The 23991-nt window shown below is 40.4% G+C and overlaps 1 protein-coding gene across 1 annotated transcript; it reads left to right on the forward strand.

The window, feature by feature from the left end:
- Nucleotides 1-26: 26 nt before the first annotated feature.
- On the forward strand, nt 27-20514 carry COMMD8 (COMM domain containing 8). The gene is made up of 5 exons (XM_056111307.1): nt 27-162; nt 6553-6708; nt 10018-10170; nt 16587-16742; nt 19652-20514. Exons 1-5 carry the CDS (start codon nt 82-84, stop codon nt 19670-19672), a joined length of 567 nt encoding a protein of 188 aa, XP_055967282.1. The 5' UTR covers nt 27-81; the 3' UTR covers nt 19673-20514.
- The last annotated feature ends 3477 nt before the right edge of the window (nt 20515-23991 follow it).

Genomic DNA, 23991 nt, shown 5'->3' on the forward strand with positions numbered 1-23991 from the left:
CAGCTCCCGCGGAGTCCCCGCCCCCTCGGGGGCGTCACGTGGGCTAGCCCGTGCGGAAGAGCCGGGAGGCCGTGTCACGTGATGCGCGTCCCCGGAATGGAGCTGCAAGAAGGAACACCCTTGTGGCGGCTGCAGAAACTCCCCGGGGAGCTGGGTCCGCAGGTGAAGCGGGCGCAAGGGCTGTGCGCGCGGGTCGGGGTGTGCACGGGCCAGATCGGGCCTCCCTGGACGCCTGCCCGGCTCGCTGGGGCTGATTGGGAAAGGCGGGGAAGGGGGCGTGATCGCGGCCGCCGGCTTCGCGCAGGCCTGGGTGTGGGGTTTGGAGGTACCCAGTGGGGCGCCCGGCGATCGGGGGCTGGGGCAGCGCAGGGGGCACGACAGGTGTTGAAGAACGCGGACTCCCTGGAGTTTGCAGCTTCCTGGAGGTTTCATCCATTCGTTCAATACCCGGTTCACTCTGGCACCGGGACACAGTGCTGGGTGCGGGGGGTGGGAGTGGGGGGGTGGGGTGGGAGTGTCGTGGATACTGGGATGATCTAGACTAGCAGGTCCAGCCCCTTAAGGATGCGTGGGATGTGCACCCACATGAGAGAGAGAAAGTGCATCCTATACCCAGAGATTGGCTTTAGGGAATGGGTTCCCATAGGCCAGTTCTAGGCCCGCAAGCGGTAGTCGATGGGCCGGAGAGATAGTACTGTGATGCTTGCCCTGGCACAAGGGTCTCCCCGTTTCCATTCCCGGTACCACTTAGGGTCTCCCGAGCCCCCTCAAGGAGTGATCCCTGAGCACAGAGCCAGAAGGGAGCCCAGAGCCCCACTACGTGCGGCCCCTTCAGCCCCTCAGAAGAAAGGCAGAAGTAGTGTTATGTTGGACCATCGCATCCAAGAAGCATGCTGGATGGTGATTCTTCCTGGTTCCTTGGCTCTGCATCATTTCTTTGAGATCATCCCTGTCCAAGCCGACCAGGGTCTTGGCAATGCTTGTTCTGAAGATGGGAAACTGAACTCGAGTTACCCGTTTGTGGGAGGGATAGCAACCCAAGTTTGAAGCCTCGAGGGCAGACTTTAATTTTATCCTTACCTACTTTAAACAGGTGATCTACAGTACTGTTACTGGTAGGGCTTTGTGGGTACAAAGTTCTACCACCACTCCCTCCCCCAGGGTGTCTGCATCTCTCCTGGTCCCAGGGTTCCAGTTTCAGCTCCCCATCCTACCCCCACCCCTCAAGCTCTCTTCTGTGGGCCAGGCCCCAATTCTTTGTTTTCTATTGTCTTTGGGGGTTTGCCATTTGCTTACCACCATGACTCTTTATATCCCACGTTTGTAACAGATCACTGTGTCTGTCCCTATCCTGGGTAACTCTCACGATTTCTAGGTACAGCCCTGAAGGATGGGTCGAAGCCCTTCGAAGCATAAGGGGAGTAAAGTGCCCTGGGTAGAGGGATAGAAACGACAAAGACTTCTTGGAAGAAAGACCACTGGAGGTTTTTTTTGGGGGGGGGGGCGCAAGGGGTCTCTTATGGTTCTTAAAGGCTGGAGGTTTCTTTTTTGTTGTTGTTGCATTTTGGGTCACACCTGGCTATGCACAGGGGTTACTCCTGGCTCTGCACTCAGGAGTTACTCCTAGCGGTGCTTAGGGGACCATATGGGATGCTGAGAATCGAACCTGGGTTGGCCGAATGCAAGGCAAACGCCCTACCCGCTGTGCTATCTCTCCAGCCCAAGGCTGGAGTTTTACGTCCAAATTAGAACTGGGATGCCAGTTGGGAGCTTGTCCTTATAGCAAAGACACTGGTAGCATATATTTTGTTTTGATTTGTTTTTGTTTGCGGGATCCACACTCAGAGATGCTCTGATCCTCAGGGGTTACTCCTGCCTTTGCACTCCGGAATTACTCTGGCCTCATGCTCATGGGACCATATGGGATACCAGGGATAGAACCCTGGTTGGCAGCGTTGAAGGCAAGTGCCCTACCTGCTATACTATCTCTCCGGCTTCTATAATGTTTTTTGACAACGGCAAAATTTTAGTGTTTGAAAGATGAAGTAGGGAAGTAGTAAATAGAGGAAAACCTAGTGGTTACTCCCAGAGGAAAATCTGAGCTTCTTCCCTTTTCTCTCTCTTTTTCTAATCCTTGAGCTTTATTTTTATTATTTCTTTTTGGTTTGGAGTATACATGTAATTGTGCTGAGGGACTACTCCAGGCTTTGTGTTTAGGGTGTCATTCAGTGTGTGTGTGTGTGTGTGTGTGTGTGAGAGAGAGAGAGAGAGAGAGAGAGAGAGAGAGAGAGAGAGAGAGAGAGAGAGCATGTTTTGGAAATCAAAGGGATAAACCACACCAGGATTCACTACCAGGATCTCACCATTCTACAAAGAAGTGATCGTTGATGTCAAGAGAGGGGTGCGGCAGGGTGATACCATTTCACCGAAACTCTTCAGTGCCACCCTCGAGAACATCATGCGACGACTGGAATGGGAAGGAATGGGAGTGAAGATAGATGGTCGGCAACTACCCTCCTCCGCTTTGCTGATGACATTGTTTTAATAACACCAAACATCAGCCAAGCGGCACAAATGCTGGCCGACTTTGACCGTGAGTGTGGAAAGGTAGGACTACAGCTGAATCTTACGAAGACAATGTTTATGAGAAACAGCCTTGTTCCTGACGCCCCATTCGCTCTCAATGGAACGACCATCTCCGAATGCAACAGCTATGTGTACCTAGGTCGAGAGGTCAGCATGAGAAATGACCTGGCACCCGAGCTGCGCAGGAGGAAGAGAGCGGCTTGGAACGCCTTCAAGAACGTCGAAGAACTAGCTAAGAGGACGAAGAACCTCCGGCTCCGGGCACATCTCTTTGATTCCACTGTTCTTCCTGCATTAACATATGCCTCAGAGACCTGGGCCCTACGCAAACAAGATGAGAACGCCATTCAGGTCTCCCAAAGAAGAATAGAAAGAGCTATGCTTGGAATATCACGTTTCACTCAAATGAGAGAACGAATCCGGAGTTCTGACATCCGTCGACGATCAAGGATCAGGGACGCTGTCTCATATGCCAAGGTGTCGAAAATCAGATGGGCTGGTCACGTAATGAGATTTAAAGACGACCGTTGGACTAGAGCTGTTACTGATTGGATTCCACGGGATGTCAAGAGACCGCGTGGCCGCCCACCTACCAGATGGTCAGACTTCTTTGTCAAGATCACGAACGATCGGTTTGAGGCCCTCCATGTTCCCGGAGCGAAGAGATGCCATTGGGCTACACTAGCACACGACAGGGACAAATGGAGACGTTACTGGCGCCCGCTCGAGCAAATCGACGACTAACGGGAAGTTAAGTGATTATTATTATTAAACCACACCAACTTCTGTAGTATCTCCCTAGTTCCTTAGTCCTTTAGATTTGAAGCAAAAATCTAATATTATAAAAGCAGAAATGGGCCAGAGTGGGTATGGCATTTGCCTTGCACTAACCAGACCTGAGTCTATCTCCTACATCCTTTGTGGTCCCCCACACCCTGCCAGGAATAATTACTGAGCATAGAGTAACCTCTGGGCACCTCTGGGTGTGCCCTCCCACTCCTTAGATATGTGTGTGTGTGTGTGTGTGTGTGTGTGTGTGTGTCACGGTCACAATCACGGTCCTCCCGTTGTTCATCGATTTGCTCGAGCGGGCCCAGTAACGTCTCCATCATGAGACTTGTTGTTACTGTGTTTGGCAAATCGAATACATCACGGGTATTTAAGAAATTTGCGTTCTGTGCAATGAAAGCAATGCATGAAAACTTGAACTTCAACCTTGAACTGTAATAGCCATGACATTCTTGACCTAAGACTACAAAACACATTGTAGTTTTTAAATCTGTTATTATCTTTAGTCATGGCCCTTGTGGGGAAGCTTACCTTCTGGCCTCATTAAGTTTTCTTTGAACCTGACTTCTTAACTGATCACTTTGTCTCTGCTCTGTTACTCTGAATTCCTTCAGGGTAGGTTTCTTTAGGTTTACCTCAGAAATAAAACATGTTTGTTTTTTGACCACTGTGATAGAGTAGACTTTTATTTTTAATTTTCCTGTTGTTTGTAAAAAGTTTTTTTTTTTTTTAATTTATTGGTGTCTGTTAGGTGTAGTTACTATTTGGTCTTAAAGTACTTATAGTTGATAGATCTCTACTAAAAATCTTTTCTAAGAATCATAATAACTGGCAAAAATGGTACCTAGCAAAAATAGTAAGAAATTCCAAGATAAAATTAAAATTGAAATAGCATTGTATTATAACATTATACTTCTTGAGGTGTGCATCATTAAGAATCAACATGTAGGCTGGAGTGACAGTACAGTGGGTAGGGCAGTTGACTTGCACATAGCCATACTAGGTTTAATTTCCAGCATCCCATGTGTTCCTCTGAGCACCCCAAGAACGATCCCGGAGTGCAGAGCCAGGAGCATGCCCTGAGCACTACTGCTACTGCACTTTCTTTCAGACCTCCATGTGAAAGAAAGAAAGAAAGAAAGAAAGAAAGAAAGAAAGAGGAAATCAGCATGTGTATCTGTTCACTGAAAGACCCCTCTGTTCTTCCTCCAAGGGTCTCCTTTGTCCTGATTTATGCACTCCCTCATTCCCATTTTATGACCACTAATTGATCCTATGGTTCACATACTCATTTTGGTTTTATTTTGTTCATCTGTTGTTTCCTTTAACATATCACATGAAAGAAGTCATGTAGTGTTTTTCTTTGTAAGGTTTATTTCATTAAGCATCTGTTACAGATGTCTAGAGTTCTTCTTTTTGTAAGTTGCTGAATAGTGTTTGCCCATTTGGCAATTGCTGGGCACTTGGTAGTTTCTTATTTTTATAAATATTTTTTTTTGGGAGTGAACTTGTCTCTTCTTTTTTTAAAAAATTTATTTATTTATTTATTTTTATTTTTTTATTAGTGAAACACCATGAGGTACAGTTACAGACTTACAAATTTTTGTGCTTGGGTTTCAGTTGTACAATGATCAAGTACCCATCCCTCCACCAGCGCCCATCCTCCACCACCACAGGTCCCAGCATCCCTCCTGCCCCCCATCTCCCCTTCCCACCCTGCCTCTGTGGCAGGGCATTCCCCCTTGTTCTCTCTCTCTTCTTTTGAGTCCTGTGTTTTGCAAGAGAGGCATTGAGTGGCAGTCATGTTTGGTCTATAGTCTACTTTCAGCATGCTTTTCCCACCCTGGGAGGATCCTCACAACACCCTTTATTTGGTGCTCTCTTCTCTATCTAAGCTTCCTTTTCCCATAGCACGTGTGGCTGGCCTCCCAGTCATGGAGCAGAATTCCTGGTACTAATCTTGGCCACACCTAGGTATTAGTCTCCCATTTTTTTGCTTTATGTTCCCCAGATGAATACAATCTTTCTGTGTCTATCCCGCTCTTTCTGATTCACTTCACTTAACATGATACTTTCCATGTAGTACCACTTGTATGTAAATTTCATGACTTCATCTTTTCTAACAGTTAGATAGTACTCCATTGTGTAAATGTACCAAAGTTTCTTTAACCAGTCATCTGTTCTCGGGCACTCAGGTTTTTTCTAGATTCTGGCTATTGTAAAGAGTGCTGCAATGAACAAACAAGTGCAGATGTCACTTCAACTATACTTTTTTGCCTCTCCGGGATATATTCCCAGGAGTGGTATGCTGGGTCAAATGGGAACTCAATTTCTAATTTTTTTGAATCATTCATACTGTTTTCCAAAACGGTTGGACCAGTCGGCATTCCCACCAGCAGTGAAGGAGGATCCCTTTCTCGCCACATCTGCGCCAGCACTGGTTGCTTTTGTTCTTGTGGATGTGGGCCAGTTTCTGTGAATATTGTTTATTGGGGGTGGACATGTCTCTTCAAATTAGTACTTTTGTGTTTTTCTGGTAAATACCCATAAGTGGGATAACTGGATTCTATGAAATTTCTATTTTTAATGTTTTGAGGCACCTCTAATTCTGTTCTCCCTTATGGCTTCACTTGTTTACATTTTTGGTGTTTACAGATTATCTTGTATTTCTTTAATCTCTGCAACACTAATTTCTTGTCTGTTGAATAACAGCCATTCTCCTGGGTGTGAGGTGATACCTAATTATCATTTTGTGTTATATTTCTTTTATGATAAAGAGTATCATCTGCCTATTGGTAGTCTGTTTTTTGGGAAATATCCAGATCTTCTCTCTGTTTTAGTTGTTTTTTAATTTAAGTTTTATGCACTCGTTGCATATTTCACATATTAATCCAGTGTGAAACTTCTATTAACATCTTCCATGAATATTGAAGAAACAACAATGTGTCTTTAAAATTATTTTAGCTTCTGAAGGTGGGCAAAATTAGAGAAAGTATTGGGGTTTTTTTGTTTGTTTTTTTAGTGAAGCTCTAATTCTTATAAGAATAGTGTTAAAAGTTAAATTTCAACGTCAGCTGTTTTGCAGATAACATAAACTGCTAACAATATTTGTTTGCTATACAGATCTGTTTTATTATCTTACTGATATTTGCATTTACTTTCTCTTTTTCTCTTTAGTTACTCCACAAAGTAATTGATGGCATTTGTGGCCAAGCTTTTCCTCTCTATCAAGATTACCAGAATGTCTGGGATTCAGCAGAATGGACATATGTTCTAGAAGATATCACCAAATTTTTCAAAGTTGCAGTTGGTAAAAATTTATCTGATGAAGAGGTGACGTTACATCAAATTTCTAAACCCTATAATAAATAGTAAATGGGCTTCTGAATTGGTCTTTAGGGCACAAAGTAAGGGTCAGTAAGTATATAGTATAGAGAATCATTTAAGCATATTTAGACTAAGGTCAGTAAGTTTATCGTATAGAGCATCATAAGCATATTTGTACTAAAGTTCTGGATGTATATTTTGTCTTTTTTATATTTTAAAATTATATTTTAAGCATCATATGGAGGAATACCAAAAATTTTCTAACCAGCACCTATAGGCCTATTACCACCATTAAACAAGTGTTAATACTATAAGTGTTTCAGAAGTGTGTGTATAATAACACCTAAGTTTGCTAACCTCACATTAGAGATCACTCTTTTTGTGTTCTGTATTATTATATAAATATTTTCTGTTGTTTGTTGATTGCCTCGAGCAGGCCCCAGTAACGTCTCCTTCGTCCTAGCCCTGAGATTTTTAAAAAAGTGCCATATTAAAAGCTCTTCCAGGGTTAGGAGAATGAGACCCAAACATTTTCTATATTTTAAAAATATTGCATCTTTTAGGAGTGTATACAATTATTTGAGTCATCCAAATAGCACAGTGGTAGGGCATTTGCCTTGCGCACAGCTGGCCTGACCAAGCCCGGTTCGATTCCTCTGCCCATCTCGGAGAGCCTGGCAAGCTACAGAGAGTATCTCGCCTGCATGGTAAAGCCTGGCAAGCTACCCGTGACGTATTCAATATGCCAGACACAGTAACAACAAGTCTCACGATGGAGACGTTACAGGGCTCACTCGAGCAAATCGATGAACAGTGGGAGGACCGTGACTGTGTAACTCACAAATGATAATATATATCCATTTGTAATTTATTAAGCACCGTTGTGTTTTTGATTTATCAGTGTTGATAATGTAGATCTGGTTCTTGTATTTTTAATCCCTTTAAGTACTTGCTGATTGGAGTAAGTCTGATTTTTTTTTTTTAATGTCCTCTCTAAGTGATAGCACAGTGGTAGGGTGTTTGCCTTGCACATGGTTAACCGGGGTTCAATTCCTTCGTCCCTCTCAGAGAGCCCAGCAAGCTACTGAGAGTATCCCGCTCTCACGGCAGAGCCTGGCAAGCTCCCCGTGGCATATTCGATATGCCAAAAGCAGTAACAACAAGTCTCACAAAGGAGACGATACTGGTGCCCGCTCAAGCAAATCGATGGGAGGACAATGCTAATGTCCTCTCTAATGAATGATTAGGTCATCTGTTCTCTGTGAATAGTGCTGCTATTCAGTTTGTATGTGTCTCGGTAGACACACCTGGGCCAGTTTCCTAAGATAGATATCTTGAAGTGAAATGCAGCCACAGAATAATCTTCAATAGCATTCCTTTTGTACTGTGGTCAAAAAGTATGTTTGGGTATTTGCCCACTTTGAGGGTAAAAAAAATTGGAGTTAATGTGTAATTGTTTTTGATTTGGATAATCTGGATATAAATTCTTTGTTAGATACATGTATTTTGAATGCTTTCTCATATCATGTGTCCTTCCTTTTTTTATTCTCTGAATAGTACCTTTTAGTGAACATAAGAATTCTAATCATATTCAGTTTGTCAATAATTTCTTCTGATTTTTTTTTGGGGGGGGGAAGTGGGGAGGGCACACATGGCATGGTGGTATGCAGGGCTTCCCTCTGTCTCTGTGCTGTGGGATCACTCCTGGTGATGCTCAGTTGATCTGACGCAGTGCTGGGGATTGAACCTGGTCCATCTTTTCAAGACAAGCAGTACTATCTCTCTATCCTCTTTTGACGGTTAATGCTGTTCATGTTCTCTTTATATATGTGTCAAATTTGTGGAGATTTTTAAAAAATACTTTTGTATCAAAGTTCTGATATTTATAATAGTTTTTCATATGTAAGTCACTTAGATGTTCTGAATTAATATTTGTGTATGGAGTAGGGGCCAAATTTAATTTTCCCCCTTCAATTTCTTTAGGGCTGGAGCAGTAGTACAGCGGGTAGGGCATTTGCCTTGCACGTGGCTGACACAGGTTCGATTCCTCTGTCCTTCTCGGAGAGCCCAGCAAGCTACTGAGAGCTGTCCGCACGGCAGAGCCTGGCAAGCTCCCTGTGGCATATTGGTTATGGCAAAAACAGTAACAACAAGTCTCACAATGTAGACGTTACTGGTGCCCATTGGAGCAAATCGATGAACAACGGGAGGACAGTGCTACAGTGCTACAGAATTTTTCTTTGATGTAGCAGCTATGATCAAATGACCATTCTTGCCCATGAAATTTCTGTGTAGCCTTTTTTTGTTTGTTGTAAATCAAGTAACCAAATATGTGAGTTTTTATCTGGAGTCTTTATTTCACACAATTAGTATGTTCATCTGTATTTGTTCATAGTTCACTGCCTTAATTTTTGTAGAATTAGTGCTACTCATTATTTTATTTATATATGTTTGTGGTACTAGGGATAAACACCTGCAGGCTCACACATGTAAATTAAGTATTGAATTAAGTACTACTGAACCACATTCCCATCCCTCCTACATTGAACCTTGACTACTGTTAACATGAAATTGTCAGCCTTAGACTTCTTAAAGTTCATCTTGGTTTGTTTGTCATCTCTGCATTTTCATATGCATTTTAAAATCCTGCTCTGATTTTGATGAATGTTAGTCTGCTCAGCAGCCATAAAAAAATTCCAACAGATAAGGTAGCTTAACAAGTTGATACTGACTTGTACCACAAGTGGCTCACATTGGATATGGTTTAATTAATGAAGACTTCAGTGCCACTGTAATGTATTAAGCAATAGGAACTAGTTGGTCTCAGTTCTAGGGAGTAGCAGGTTAGGATGGGGGTCCCAGCTGATTCTGTTTTTGGGTCAGGGTTCTTTACTCTGCTGAAGACAACCTTACTTCTTATTGTGTACACCCCTGATTGTTTGAGAGGGACTGAAAGCAAACTTTCTTGTATTCTCTTTCTGTAAGAGCAGTAATTCCACCTTGAGAACCTTCAGGATCGCTCATGACCCCATCAAAATCTAATATTCAGAGATTTCTCCCACGTCCTAATATCTTACTGAGGTTCTGTTTCAACATAAGCATTTTATGGGAACATGATTAAGTCCATCGCAAAGAAAATATAGTTGGTTTCTGATTATACATTCTGTCTTGTTATTGTCATAATTGTAGAGATTTTTTTCTTTATTTTCACTATCATTTTTTAAGGATGCCTGAAAAGAGAGAATAATGATACATTTCCTTTTCAATAGGAAGTTCCTTTTACTTATTTTCTAACTGTATTTTTTATTTTTATAGATATTTCAGCAATTGAATCAATTGAATTCATCTCATCAGGAAACTGTCATGAAATGCTTGAAAAGTAGAAAAGATGACATCAAGCAGACTTTATTAGAAGAAATAGTTAATATTTCTTCTGCACAGCTAAAGGATTTTGATTGGCAGTTGAAGGTGAGAATCTACTTATCAAAAAAATTTTTTTAAATCTTGTTTTGGAGCCACACTTGGCAGTGTTTAGGGTTTACTCCTGGCTTTGTGCTCAGGGATCACTCGTGATGGTTGGGGGGGGTCATATGGGATGCTGGGAATCAGACATGGGTTGCATGCAAGGCAAGCACTCTACTCACTGTACTATCTCTCTAGCAATTATGTTTTTAATTTTTATTTCTTTTTAATTTTTTTTAATTTTATTTTTATAAAGTAGTTCACAATATTTGATTACATTCAATATTTTAGCACCAATCCCATCAGCATTATACATTTCCACCACCATATTTTGGCTGTTTGCATTCTGAACCCCAACGCCTGTCCCAAAGCGAACCAAAATAATTTAGTTTGTTTGTTCTCATCTTTCTAGTCTTCGACTTTCTAGTCCCCTCTTGCCCCTTACAGCATAGTTATATGAAATCATGAAGGGTGGGGATGCACAAAGGTGGGGTTGAACAGTATCAATACAACAAGCAGATGTAAAGTTGCTCCTTCAGTAAATTAACCCAAGGACAAAATCTCAGCTGAGGGTTCAAGCACTCCAGATTACTTGGAGATCCGCTCAAGGACAGGATTCCATCCAGGGTGTATTGCTTTATCCTTTCCTCAACTAGTAATTCATTTAAACAGTTATAGTAAATTTACTTAGAATATTTCTAGTCATATTGTATGAATACAGAGATATATTAGCTTAAAGATTGACTTCCTGGGGACATCTCACTGTATATTCCAGACTGCTGTCCTTAGGCCAGGTCCTAACTCCAGCAGGGTCGTTATTCAGTTGCTTCTTTTTTGGTCATGACAGAATTTGTCCATGACCATACTTTTTTTTTTTTTGAAACAAACTAACTATATATTTTTATTTATTTATTTTTTTATCATTTTTTTTTAATTAGTGAAACACCATGAGGTACAGTTATAGACTTATAAATTTTTGTGCTTGGGTTTCAGTTATACAATGATCAAGTACCCATCCCTCCACCAGTGCCCATCCTCCCCCACCACGGGTCCTAGCATCCCTCCCACCCCCCATCCCCCCTGTCCCACCCTGCCGCTGTGGCAGGGCATTCCCCCTTGTTCTCTCTCTCTTCTTTTGGGTACTGTGTTTTGCAAGAGAGGCATTGAGTGGCAATCGTGTTTGGTCTATAGAATACTTTTAGCATGTCTCTCCCACCCTGGGAGGATCCTCCCAACACCCCTTGTTTGGTGCTCTCTTCTCTATCTGAGCTTCCTTTTCACCTAGCACATGTGGCACCTAGTCATGGAGCAAAATTCCTGGTACTAATCTCAGCCATTCCTGGGTGTTATCTTCCGTTTTGTTGCTTTATGTTCCCCAGATGAATGCAATCTTTCTGTGTCTATTCCGCTCTTTCTGACTCATTTCGCTTAACATGATACTTTCCATGTAGTACCACTTGTATGTAAATTTCATAACTTCATCTTTTCTAACAGCTACATAGTACTCCATTGTGTAGATGTACCAAAGTTTCTTTAACCAGTCATCTGTTCTCGGGCACTCAGGTTTTTTCCAGATTCTGGCTATTGTAAAGAGTGCTGCAATAACAAACAATTGCAGATGATGACCATACTTTTAATATATTATATTTATGGTGCTTAGCTTGTCTCCTTTCGATGCCAGGGTAGCTTACAGCTTGCCCTGAGTCCATCTAATCCCTTCATCGGGATGCTACTCTTGGAGTGCTAGGAACTAAGGCTTAAGTCAAGTTAATATGTGGATGACCAGGACTAAATATTATTTTGGAGTCAATTAACTCCCATGTTACAAAGCATAGCATGAACTGTATTCCTGTGTCTATACAAAAAGGATATTGCTAAATAAACTATGCAAATGACATAAAGGAAAGAGAAAAGCAGTATAGGATTACTAGTGCTGGATGGAATTGGGTGTGCCTCAGGGGCACTGTTGTGGGAGTAGCTCAATGAACCTTAAGTTCCTTGAGGGAGGAGCAAGGACAACCCAATGTCATCCGAAGCATGGGATATGGCGACATGACTATGGTGAGTTGTTTTCATATGTGTTTTTTTTTTCTTGCTTTTTGGGTCTCACCCAGCAATGCACAGAGGTTACTCCTGGCTCATGCACTCAGGAATTACTCCTGGCTATGCTCGGGGGGCCATACGGGATTCTGGGAATCGAATCCGGGTCGGCCATATGCAAGGCAAACCTGCTGTGCTATCTCTCCGGCCCCACATATGTGTTTTTTTTAATCTCATGTTTAGAAGAGAAATGTTTGTTTAAAGTTTTATACACCTAAAACTTTTATTGTTGTAGAATGCACCACAAAGGTTTCAAAAATAATTAAAATTTTACAGTTTGACTTTACATTAACTTGGATATAATAAAACTGACATCTAGGCCATTTATAATGGTATTATACAGTTATAGACACAAACTTTCGTGATTGCATTTCAGTCATACAGTGATCCATTACCCATCCCTCCACCAGTGCCCATTCTCCACCACCAGTGTTCCCAGTATCCCTCCCACCACGGTCTACCCTACCCCACTGCCTCTGTGGCAGGCATATTCCCTTTTACTCTCCTCTTGGGTAGTAAGGTTTGTAATACAGGTTCTAAGTGGCCATCATGTTTGGTACATAATCTCCTTTAAGCACGCATTTCCCATCCAGAGTGAGCCCTCAAAGCATCATTTACTTAGTGTTCCCTTCTCTATCCCAGCTGCCTTTTCCCCTAGCATGTGAGGCTGGCTTCGAAGCCGTGGAGCAATACTCCTGGCCCTTATCTCTACTATACCTGGGTGTTAATCTCCTATTCTGTGACTTTATATTCCACAAATGAGTGCAGTCATCCTATGTCCCTCTCTCTCTGACTCATTTCACTTAGCATGTTACTCTCCATGTCTATCCACTTATGTGCAAATTTCATAATTTCATCTTTTTTAACAGCTGCATAGTATTTCATTGTGTAGTTGTACCAACGATTCTTTAACCATTCATCTCTTACCAGGCACTTGGGTTTTTTCCAGATTCTGGCTATTGTGAACAGTGTTACAATAAACATACAAATACAGATGTCATTTTTACTGTATTTTTTTGCGTCTCTGGGATATATTCCCAGAAGTGGTATTGGTGGGTCAAATGAGAGTTCAATTTCTAGTTTTTTGAGAAAGTTCATATTGTTTTCCAAAAAGGCTGAACCCATTCCCATTCTCACCAGCAATGAAGGAGAATCCCTTTCTCCCCACATCCATGTCAACACTGGTTGCATTTATTCTTTTTGATGTGCGCCTGTCTGTGCGGTGTGAGGTTATATTTCGTTGTTGTTTTGATCTTCATCTCCCTGATGATTAGTGATGAAGAGCATTTTTTTCATGTACCTTTTGGCCATTTGGATTTCTTCTTAGAGAAAGTTTCTGTTCATTTCATCACCCTATTTTCTGATGGGATTGGATGCTTTCTTCTTGTAGAGTTCAACCAGTGCCTTGTGTATCCTTGATATTAACCCCTTATCAGAAGGGTATTGGGTGAATATCCTTTTCCATTGTGTAAACTGTCTTTATATTTTGGTCACTTTTTCTTTTGAGGTGCAGAAGCTTCTTAGTTTAAGATAGTCCCATTTGTTAATCTGTTTCCACTTGTTTGATCAGTGACATTTCAACTTTGAAGATACCTTTAGCTTCAAGTTGTGTAGGGTTGGTTTTGCTGACCTTTTTTTTCAGTGTACCTTATAGATTCTGGTCTGATGTTGAGATTTTTAATCTATTCTGATCTGACTTTTTTGTTAGAGGTGGTGTTAGAGGTCTGAGCCCATTTTTTTTTGCATGTAGCTGTCCAGTTTTTCCAGCGCCATTTGTTAATATGATCATACATGATTCTATTGTTTCTAGGAGCTTCTTAATAGAGGCTTTAGGGTTCTCTAAATATAGTATCCTGTCATCTGCAAATAGTGAGAGCTTGATTTCTTCTATTCCTATCTGGATGTCTTTAATATCTTTTTCTTCCCTAATTGCTGTGGCACGTACTTCCAGTACTATATTGAATAGAAGTGGTGAGAGTGGGCATCCTTGTCTTGTCCCTGATCTTAGAGGGAAGGCTTTTAGTTTTTCCCCGTTGAGAATAATGCTTGCTGTGGGCTTGTGATAGATGGCTTTGATTATATTGATATGATCATGGTTTTTATCTTTTCTTTTATTGATATGGTGGATTATGTTGATTGACTTGGGGGTATAAACCATCCTTGCATCCCCAGGATGAATCCCACTTGGTTGTGGTATATGATCTTTTTTGATAAGTCATTGAATTCTATTTGCTAATATTTTGTTTAGGATCTTCGCATCTGTGTTTATCAGGGATATCGGCCTGAAATTTTCTTTCTTTCCCCTGTACCCCCACACCTTCTGAAAAAAGAAAAAAAAAGAGAGACTGGTAATTTTGATTATACCATTCTACCTCTAGGGGAAAAATCTATATGAATTAAAAATATACCTGAAAAGTATTTGGAAAGAAAGCTATGGTCATTAGGGATCAAAAAGAAATTCCATATAGCATAGCTAGAACTAGATTTGGAGGAAACAAATATGTCTGTTTTTTTTTTCATTTTACTCTAGTACTATAATAACTTTATTATTATAACAATAACTTTATAGATATTTTAACACTATAATATACTAGTATTATAACACTATACTATCTTTATAGATAATACTCTATTATCTTTGTTGGTAAGAAAAATGCAGAAAAGAAATGGGTCCATTCATAGCAGGTTAAATGACCAAAATCATAATTTCTGTTTTCCAGAAAGGAGGTCTTGTGGTTGGAGAAATAGTACAAGAAAGGGCACTTGGTTTGCCCTTGGCTGACCTGAGTTTGATTTCTGGGATTCCATATTGTTCCCCAATACTAGCTGGAGTGATCCCTAAACACAGAGCTAGGAGGAAGCCTTGAGCACCTCTGGATGTCGTTTTGAAACAAAATCAGAAAGAAGGTTTATGTGATTATGGTCTTGGTTTAAAGGGTTTTTTTTTTTTTTCCCTTTATTTTATTTTATTTATTTTAAAGTTGTAGATTTACAATTTTTTGTGCTTTGGTTTCAATTATACAATGATCAGATACCCATCCCTCCACCAGTGCCCATTTTCCATTAAAGGTTTTTTTTTTTTTTTTTTGCATTTTAATGAGTATTATGCTTATCGGATTTTAAAGTGTAATAGAAAGTTAGAGATGTATTTAATGTGTAATCAATTTTTAGAATTATTTTACAGCAAATCACAGTGCTGGGCCAAATGATAAAATAATTGAAAGAAACTTGAGTTTGCCTTTGCCATCTCCTACTGAAGCTGTTGTTTTCATTTTTTTAAGAGATTAGTATTATAAATTTTCCATTTCCTCTGGGTTAATCTCTTGGGGTAAGGGGAAAGTGAAGTTACATAATTGAGTGTTTTTGTTGAATGGCTCCAATCAAGAGGTATGATGGGATGGTCTCTTGAAAAGTTATCATTAGTTTAGTACAGAGCTGATTATCACTTTAAACCATCCTAATTTCCAAAAAGTTTCCCTGTACTTTTAGTTATGTTTGTATTATACAGATTTCTGTAAAATTCTTGGTATTTTAATTGTGTGTGTGTGTGTGTGTGTGTTGGAAGAGGGAGTGTGTATATGTGTGTGTGTGTGTGTGTGTGTGTGTGTGTGTGTTTGTGTGTGTTGAAGGAGGGAGTGTGTGTGTTTGTGTCTCCATACCTGCAGTGGCTTACTCTCTGCACTCCAGGATCACTCCTGAAGAGGCTTTGGAGACCATGTGTGATGCCAGGGATCAAACCCTGGTTGGCTGTATGTGGATAAAAAAGCCCTACCTGAAAAAAAGTGCCCTTCCTGTGTGATATCATTACATTGTGGTTCCAGTTCTGTTTCTTTCTGTGTCCATTCAGTACTTCCCCACTGTTGGCTTTGTTCTGAATTCCCTCTTTGGGATAAAATTCTGACTGGTTGACTTTTTCTCCCCAGCTTTTACTCCCCATTCCCCCTTTCTTTTTATATTGTGTGTATTGATTGGGTATAGATTTAAATTTTTCTTTATTTTTTTTATCTTTCCACATATAATAGCAAACAGGAATATTCCTTTTTGTTTGTTTGCTTTTTTTTTGGGGGGGGAGCGTCCAGTGGTGTTCAGGGCTAGCTTCTGGCTCTGCATTTAGGGATCATTCCTGTTGGGGCTCAGAGGACCGTATGGGGTGCCAGGGATGATTATATCTGGTTCTGCTATGTATGTGCAAGGCAAGCTGTATTATTTCTCCAGCCCCAGGAACTCTATAAGAAGAAAAGTTACTATTAATCAGTTCTGATACATATTTTAACGTAGTCCTTGTACTCCTTACTGATCACAATCTCCCTAATTTTAAACAGCTAGCTCTTTCTAGTGACAAGATTGCGACACTACAAATGCCACTTTTAAACCTTCATCTCGATGTTAGAGAAAATGGCGAAGTTAAACCGTATTCTGTTGAAATGAGTAAAGAAGAGTTGCAGAATCTAATTGATTCCTTGGAAGCTGCCAACAAGGTATTTGTTATAACTCTACCATATGACTTGAAGTGTTTATTTTTTAATTGATATCAGTAGCGAGATAAGAAAAGCTCATAGTTAACTCTTAGATTTCTTTTCTTTGTGATTTGTTTTTATCAAGTGAAAAAAAAACATTGATATAGTCTACATTTCTAAGTTCAGATATTATTTAACACTTAAAGTTTTTATTTATTGATTTTTTTGTTGTTGTTGCTGGGGGTTGTGGTGGGTGCAGGAGAGTAAATCACTCCCAGCTGTGCTCAGTTTATGCCTTACTCTACTCAGGAGTTACTGTTGGTCAGACCAGACCATGTGTGGTGCCAGGGTTCAAACCCACATCGGCAAGCATGCAAGGCAGGCTATCTTTGTTTTATTTTAAGCAAGATATCGTTTTATTATTTTAACCCTAGTATTATTACTATCATAAGTGTATCATAAATAATAAAGAATGCTTATTTTTCAATCCTATTGACTTTTTTAAAATTATATTTTAATTGAATCACTGTGAGCTATGCAGTTACAAAGTTCACGATTGGGTTTTAGTCATAGAATGTTCCAACACGTGTCCCTTCACCAGTGTACATTTCCCACCACCAATGTCCCCAGTTTCTGTTCTGCCTTCCCTGTCCCACCTCCCTTCTCTTCTCTTCCTCTCACCCTTTCCTTTTGGGCATTATGGTTAAGGCAAGCTATCTTATAGCTATGTAGTATTTGCTATGCTCATTAATGATACAAACCAAATGTTTACCATGGAACTATGAAATAAGTTGATTCTGAAGAGCTTTAGAAGACCATAGTCCGCAGTGCTTGTGGTTACTCCTGGTTCAAAGCTCAGGAGTCATTCTCAGTGCCAGAGATCAAACCTAGGCCTCCCACATGCAAAGCATGCTCTCCTAACCATTGATCTACCTCCTTGGTCTCCATTTCCTTTTTGAAACTCAAAGCATTTTATCTAGTGATTTAATAGCTATCATTAAATTCAGTTATTGGTGCAAGTGTTTGGGCTCCTTTTGGAGGAGAGCAGGGGGAGCATAATGCTTGGTGCTCTGGAGTCACGCCGTTGGTGCTCCAGGACCAAATAGTCCCAGGCATAAAGCCCAGAACTCCAGTGTGTAAAGCATACACTCAACCTTTGACTCTCTCCGCCCCCTGCCCCACACACACTTGATTTAAACACCGTTGTTTACAAAGTTGTTCATGATGATTTGTTACAGGCATTCAGTATCCCAACACCAGCCCCCACCATCACTGTGGCCTTCCCTCCACCATTGTCCCCATTTTTCCAACCACCCCACAAGCCTGCCCCTGCAGATGACCCACAATAATTTATTTTATGCTGTTTGTAACCACTAATGGAATCATCAAAAAATACTTACGTAAAAGAAAATTTGTGAGAATTGTTGTATCTCACTGTCCTCCCGTTGTTCATTGCTCGATTGGGGCCCAGTAACATCTCCATTGGAGACTTTGTTGTTACTGTGTTTTGGCATATCGAATACAGTAACAACAAAGTCTCCAATGGAGATGTTACTGGGCCCGCTCTAGCAAATCGATGAACAACGGGAGAACAGAACAGGACAGGACAGTTGTATCTCACCCATGGTGACGGTAAGTCCTTGTCAGAGCATCGGCTAAGCTGTTGTTGCTAGTTGGGCCATCAGTGTTAATGTTTTTGTTAGTTTTTGTTATTTGAGTTTAGTTGGTTTCTACATTATATTTCCACCCAATCTGATGTGCTCCTACTGGGATGTTAATATTATAGTTTGGAGATGTCCAGAAACCAGAGTATTTAACTGGGCAGTGAGCTTACATGGTGGGATGTTACCTAGCATGTGGGATGTCATCCACCACCCAGCCCCCGAGAAGGCCTGGAGTTTTTAACCAAAAAAAAAAAAAAAAAAAAAAAAACCCTACACAGGGGTACACACCTGAAATTTTCAGCAGTTTGGCATCTCTGTGGAATTTAGTTTTGAGGCGGTGGAGTGTGGCTATAGGCATGGCAGCAGCTGTTGGGATACAGGAGCGACTGCCCAGGTGGGGAACTTGGCCCGATCCCCTCCCATGGTCACTCTGGAGGTCAGAGCCAGGGACTGGTGTATCCATGAAATGTTTGTAGCTAGTTGTTCTCTTTTGAGATTTAATCATGAGTCTCTGAAAACTGAACCAATAGATGAGCTCACATGACGATGGTGAGGTGTGGGTGTGACTTCTGGGTCTTCTGGAAGTAGGGGGTAGGTGAGAGTGGAGGGGGAGGTAGCCCCCATCCACCACCAGAAGGCTTGGAGCTCTCAGCAAAAAATTATGGTGGAAATTTTCAGCAGTTTTGCATCTCTGTGTTGGATCTTTTTTAAAAACCTGACTTTCTGGAAGCAAAACAAAACAAAACAAAACAAAAAAAAACCCGACTTTCTTCCCTAAATATGCTTTGCTTGGCTCTCTCCATTTTTGGAGAAGCCCGCGTTCTCTCTGAGCGCGTTACTCTCTCTCTTACTCTCCATTTCCCCACTTATCGGCTTACCCCTTTCTCTTCCTCCCCAAAAACCTCCAAATAAAATCTGTTACTTCACAAAAAAAAAAAAATGCTGTGCTTTACACAGTTAATTTGGTGAATCAGTGACTAACACAAATGTTCAGCATCCAAACTGGTAACCTCCTTGCTTTTGCCTAGGTCTGATTGCCTGAAGTAGGGATGTGGTTTAGCCTGCTATAGATGTTTCCTCATTCTGAATCAGAGATTGTGGCAGGTATGGACCATCAACATCTGTACATTGTACTTGCTTGTTACCAGTTTTTCAGGTCTCTTTTTAGGAACTTGAGTGTATTTCAGTTAGTAGATACTGGCATCATTCTGACAGAACCTGAGTGATTAACCTTCTCTTCTAACCTGCTGTACTTTGTGTTTTCAGGTTCTCCAGCCTTTGAAATAGCTGGAAATGAGAACCAGCACCAGCAAATTCCACTGGCTACAACTGTTATGCAGAGTGGTACTCAAAAAACCTGCGGATTTTGTCTTTTATATCAAGCTGGGGAAAGCAGTGTTGAGATTACAAAGATCAAAGATAAAAAAAAATCATCTTTTCTGAAGAACAGGAAATTACACAGGAAATGCATTAAAAAATGAAAGAAGAAAAAGCTATAATAGCAATTTATATTTTCAGGGTGATCGTTGTCTCATTAAATATTTCAAAAATCCTTATAGATAGATCATGCTGGTTTATTGAAAGCTAAAAGTAGACTTTAAAGTAATAAGCATATAAAGCACAAATGTACTTAAGTATTGCTTTGAAAAGTTATGTGATTGGCAAGGAAATATACATACTCTGGGGTCAGTAGTTTGTGGTTTTTTTGAAAGATTACTTTTAAAGAATGTGTAAGCTGCATATGTTAACTGAGGAGATTTCCTAACTTTCATATGTCAAAGGAAAGGTTGTAAATAAAAAATTTCTTCAAAAAAGAAGCTCTGTAGGCTTCAGCAAGAAAAATATCCTACATTTATGAACAATTTAAATTACAGAAACTAAAATTTTATACCAGAAGCAGGAAAAAGTGAAAACATATCTGCATTTCTGTCTAATCTAGAAAATGAGCTTTAATAATATTTTGTAGTGTAAATATTGCTGTGTAAATATCAGCCAAGACTGTAGAGGTTTACTTCTGTTATAAATAATAGTGGATTTAATAGTTTTAGATGTTAACTTCATTGGGAAAAAATACATTCTTGATATCATTTAACTAATAGTGAACATTTTGAACAAATAAAAAGTTTGTAGTTTCATATGCTGTTTTATTTTCAAATGACTTCACATAACACAGTAATACATAAATGTTTATCACCTGGTATTTGCAAGCTTTAGAGCCCCATCGAGCATGAGAATATTGTTTGAGGCAATCAGCGCAATGCTTATCATCCAAATGAAGATAAGTTGTAGTACTGTCCTCCCGTTGTTCATCGATTTGCTCGAGCAGGCTCCAGTAACGTCTCCATTGTGAGACTTGTTACTGTTTTTGGCATATTGAATACACCACAGGGAGCTTGCCAGGCTCTGTTGTGCGGGTGGGATACTCTCCGTAGCTTGCCGGGCTCTCTGAGAGGATGGAGGAATCAAACCCAGGTCAGACACATACAAGGCAAACATCCTACCTGCTGTGCTATCGCTAGCTAGGGGGGTTAATAACTGTCTGTCTGTGTTCTAGAACAGGGCTTCTTAAACTTTCCCACTCATGTGCTCTTTTTTGCCTGAGAAGTTTTAATATAGCCTTGAGTATATAGGTATAGATACTAGATATACAAATCAGATATTTACTGATAAGCGTTGAAAAAATAATTTAAACACATTTTTAAGTTGGTGACATTCCCATTTCCTTACATAATGTCATATGGCAAGGATGGTGAACCTCTTTTCTTCCAAGGGCCATTTGGATATTTACAACATCATTAATGGGTTATGCAATATAGGCAGAGGGAGCAAGGGCAGCCATGAGAAGCATACAGGTCTGTCCCATCATGTACCAGTTTACATGTCTCATGGGCTGTGATCTACTGGCCAGATGTTCAGAACCCTTCGAATGGGGTTACATCCCACAATTTAAGAAACTTGAATCTAGATAATGCTACTCAAAATATGTCTGCAGACTAAGGCCTATTTGCTAGAGTTTGCTGATTAGATGAGGCACTTAACTTGAGTCAGAATTTTCATCAATAGATTGAGATAGGGGGTTAGAGGGGGAATGTGGGGGTTAAGGCGCTTACCTTGCATGCTGCTGACCTACCTGGTTCAGTCTCAGCTATCACACGTGGTTCCCTGAGCACAACTGAGTGTGGTCCTCATCCCCCTAAATATACTGAAATATTGCTGTTGATGAAAATACAAACTGATTTAAATAGTGTCTTAGCAAGGCACTGAATATACTGTCGAGGAACTTCCACAAGCTATGGACAGTAAGTTTATCAGACTGTACTTTGAAATCCCGCCCTTTGTATAATACTTCCTTTGAGACAGAACACTGTTTTACTTATCCTCTAAACATGTGCTATCACTCTATTGGTATACTTACCTTCTTTATTGAAAACTGATGAGCAATCTAATAGATACACCTTCACACCATCATTTGATGCAGATAGTGAACCTCACTTGATTCTTGAGTGTTCTATTTGTCATCTCTGCTTCTGTTTTTCACCCCCTGCTACCCTCATAACCACTGATCTCTCTCTGTCTCTCCCTGTCTGTCTCTGTCTCTCTCGCTCTCCTCTGAATTAATTTACATTTTAAAGAGTTGAGTATAAATGGGACCATATAGGGGCCACTCTGTCAAGTGACTTCTTTAGGCTTTATTTTGTGTTTCATCCACATCATTTTTTCTATCAAGTTCACTTCTTTGTTGTTGTTCAAAATCTTCTGATGTCGAATTTTGCAATAATTGCTCAGGGACATCTCTTGAGGTTTTTTTTTTTTTAAATTTTATTAAATCACTGTGAGATAGTTACAAGCTCTCATGTTTGGGTTACAATCACACAATGATCAAACACCCATCCCTCCACAGTGCACATTTTGTACTACCAACGCCCCCAGTATACACCCCCTTTCCCATCCTCCCCCTGCCTGCATGGCAGACTCTTGAGATGGTGTTTTGGGGTTGTTCCAGGCAGTGCTTAGGGACTATTTGAAATTCTTTTGTATAGATTGGTCTTTTCTTTATATAGTATCAACTCATGCATATTTATTTCATACTTTGGGGTATATTCCAGTACTATTTGTTATTCAGATTGTTCCAGCTTTGGCCTTTGGGGACCTTTCAGTTGACATCCCCGTGTGACTGGGAATGGGTTCCGTTGATTGCTTAGCTTTTTGACTACACAAGATGCTCCAGGCTCATCCTACATCCTGCCCAGTTCTAGCCATTTCTGTAAGCAACCCCGTTTTTTCTTTCATGAAGCATGGTACTAGAAACTATGACAGGTGTGCTTACTGTGACTTGTATACTGTTCCTTTTAGACCCGTGAGCTAATAGAAATGTTTATATACTAACTCTTGTATAAACATATTTGTAGGTTTTTATAGTCACATGTTTTGAGATTAAACATGAGTTCATATATGCTGAGACTGTTTATTAATTCCTGCTGCATGAGTCATTCTACCTCTTATCTATAAACCGCATCGGAACATTAATCTGACTCCCACTATTGATTAACAATTCACTATTTACCAGATATATCTGGTAAGCCTCTGTTTGCTTGTAGGCTAAGGCTCTGCTGAAAAAGTGATTCCTATTTATTTTGCCGCGTAGAAGTTAATGACTCAAAGTGGTCATTAATTCTGTTACTTTATTAGATGGGTGGGTGTTAAAATATTAATATACCAGGATTAAGACTGATTATAAGCTATTGTGCTAAACATATGAATAAATTTAACACCTTGAATCTGTTTATTTTCTTATGACAATATTTTTCTGCAGGGAGGAAATGAGTTTGGAAGTTGGAATTCTTCAAATTAGGAGGCTGACAACTAGGCAAACTAATACATGCAGTGGAAATTTTTTTTGGGCGGAAGGTCACACCCGGCCATTCACAGGGGTTATTCTTGGCTATGCACTAAGGAATTACTCCTGGCAGTGCTTAGGCAACCATATGTGATGCCGGAAATCGAACCCAGATCGGCCGTGTTCAAGGCAGATGTCCTACCCACTGTGCTATTGCTCCAACCCCTGCAGTGGAAATTTTATAAAAAATTGACTTCGTGTTCTTCACAAATGTATGGTATTAAAGTTTAAGTATTATTTTTTCAGTATAAGGAAATGCAATTCTTTTTTCTCCCCAAACCCTCATATTTGAAGTTCAATCCTTCAAATATTTGTAAGTTCTACTATTTCAAAGGACTAAAAATAAGCTCCTGGAAAAGTGCTCACCTCATACCTCCATTCCTGTTGTTAGATAATAGTGCAAAAAATATCTTCCATATAAAGAGATTTAAGTTTGTATTGAATCTCACAATAAAAGTTCTCAAGTGATTGAGAACCCTTAATATTCTTTTTTTTGCCCAGTTCTGCCTTTTATTATTTTCTATTTTTTTAATTTTTAAAATTTTATTGAATCTCTGTGAGATACACAGTTATAAAGTTGTTCCTGATTGGGTTTTAGTCATGTTCCAATACCATCCCTTTACCAGTGTACATTCTCTCTCTCTCTCTCTCTCTCTCTCTCTCTCTTTCTCCCTCCCTCCCTCCCTCCCTCCCTCCCTCCCTCCCTCCC

The sequence above is a fragment of the Sorex fumeus genome, unplaced genomic scaffold (genome assembly GCF_029834395.1).
Source record: "Sorex fumeus unplaced genomic scaffold, SorFum_2.1 ptg000013l, whole genome shotgun sequence".
Lineage (NCBI taxonomy): Eukaryota > Metazoa > Chordata > Mammalia > Eulipotyphla > Soricidae > Sorex > Sorex fumeus.

Excerpts from the sequence above, each read along its gene's own strand:
- COMMD8 (XM_056111307.1), top strand. The coding sequence starts at position 82 with ATGCGCGTCCCCGGAATGGAGCTGCAAGAAGGAACACCCTTGTGGCGG. Across the intron at positions 6,709-10,017 it reads AAAATTTATCTGATGAAGAG|ATATTTCAGCAATTGAATCA; the intron begins GTGACGTTACAT and ends TTATTTTTATAG. Across the intron at positions 16,743-19,651 it reads CCTTGGAAGCTGCCAACAAG|GTTCTCCAGCCTTTGAAATA; the intron begins GTATTTGTTATA and ends TTGTGTTTTCAG.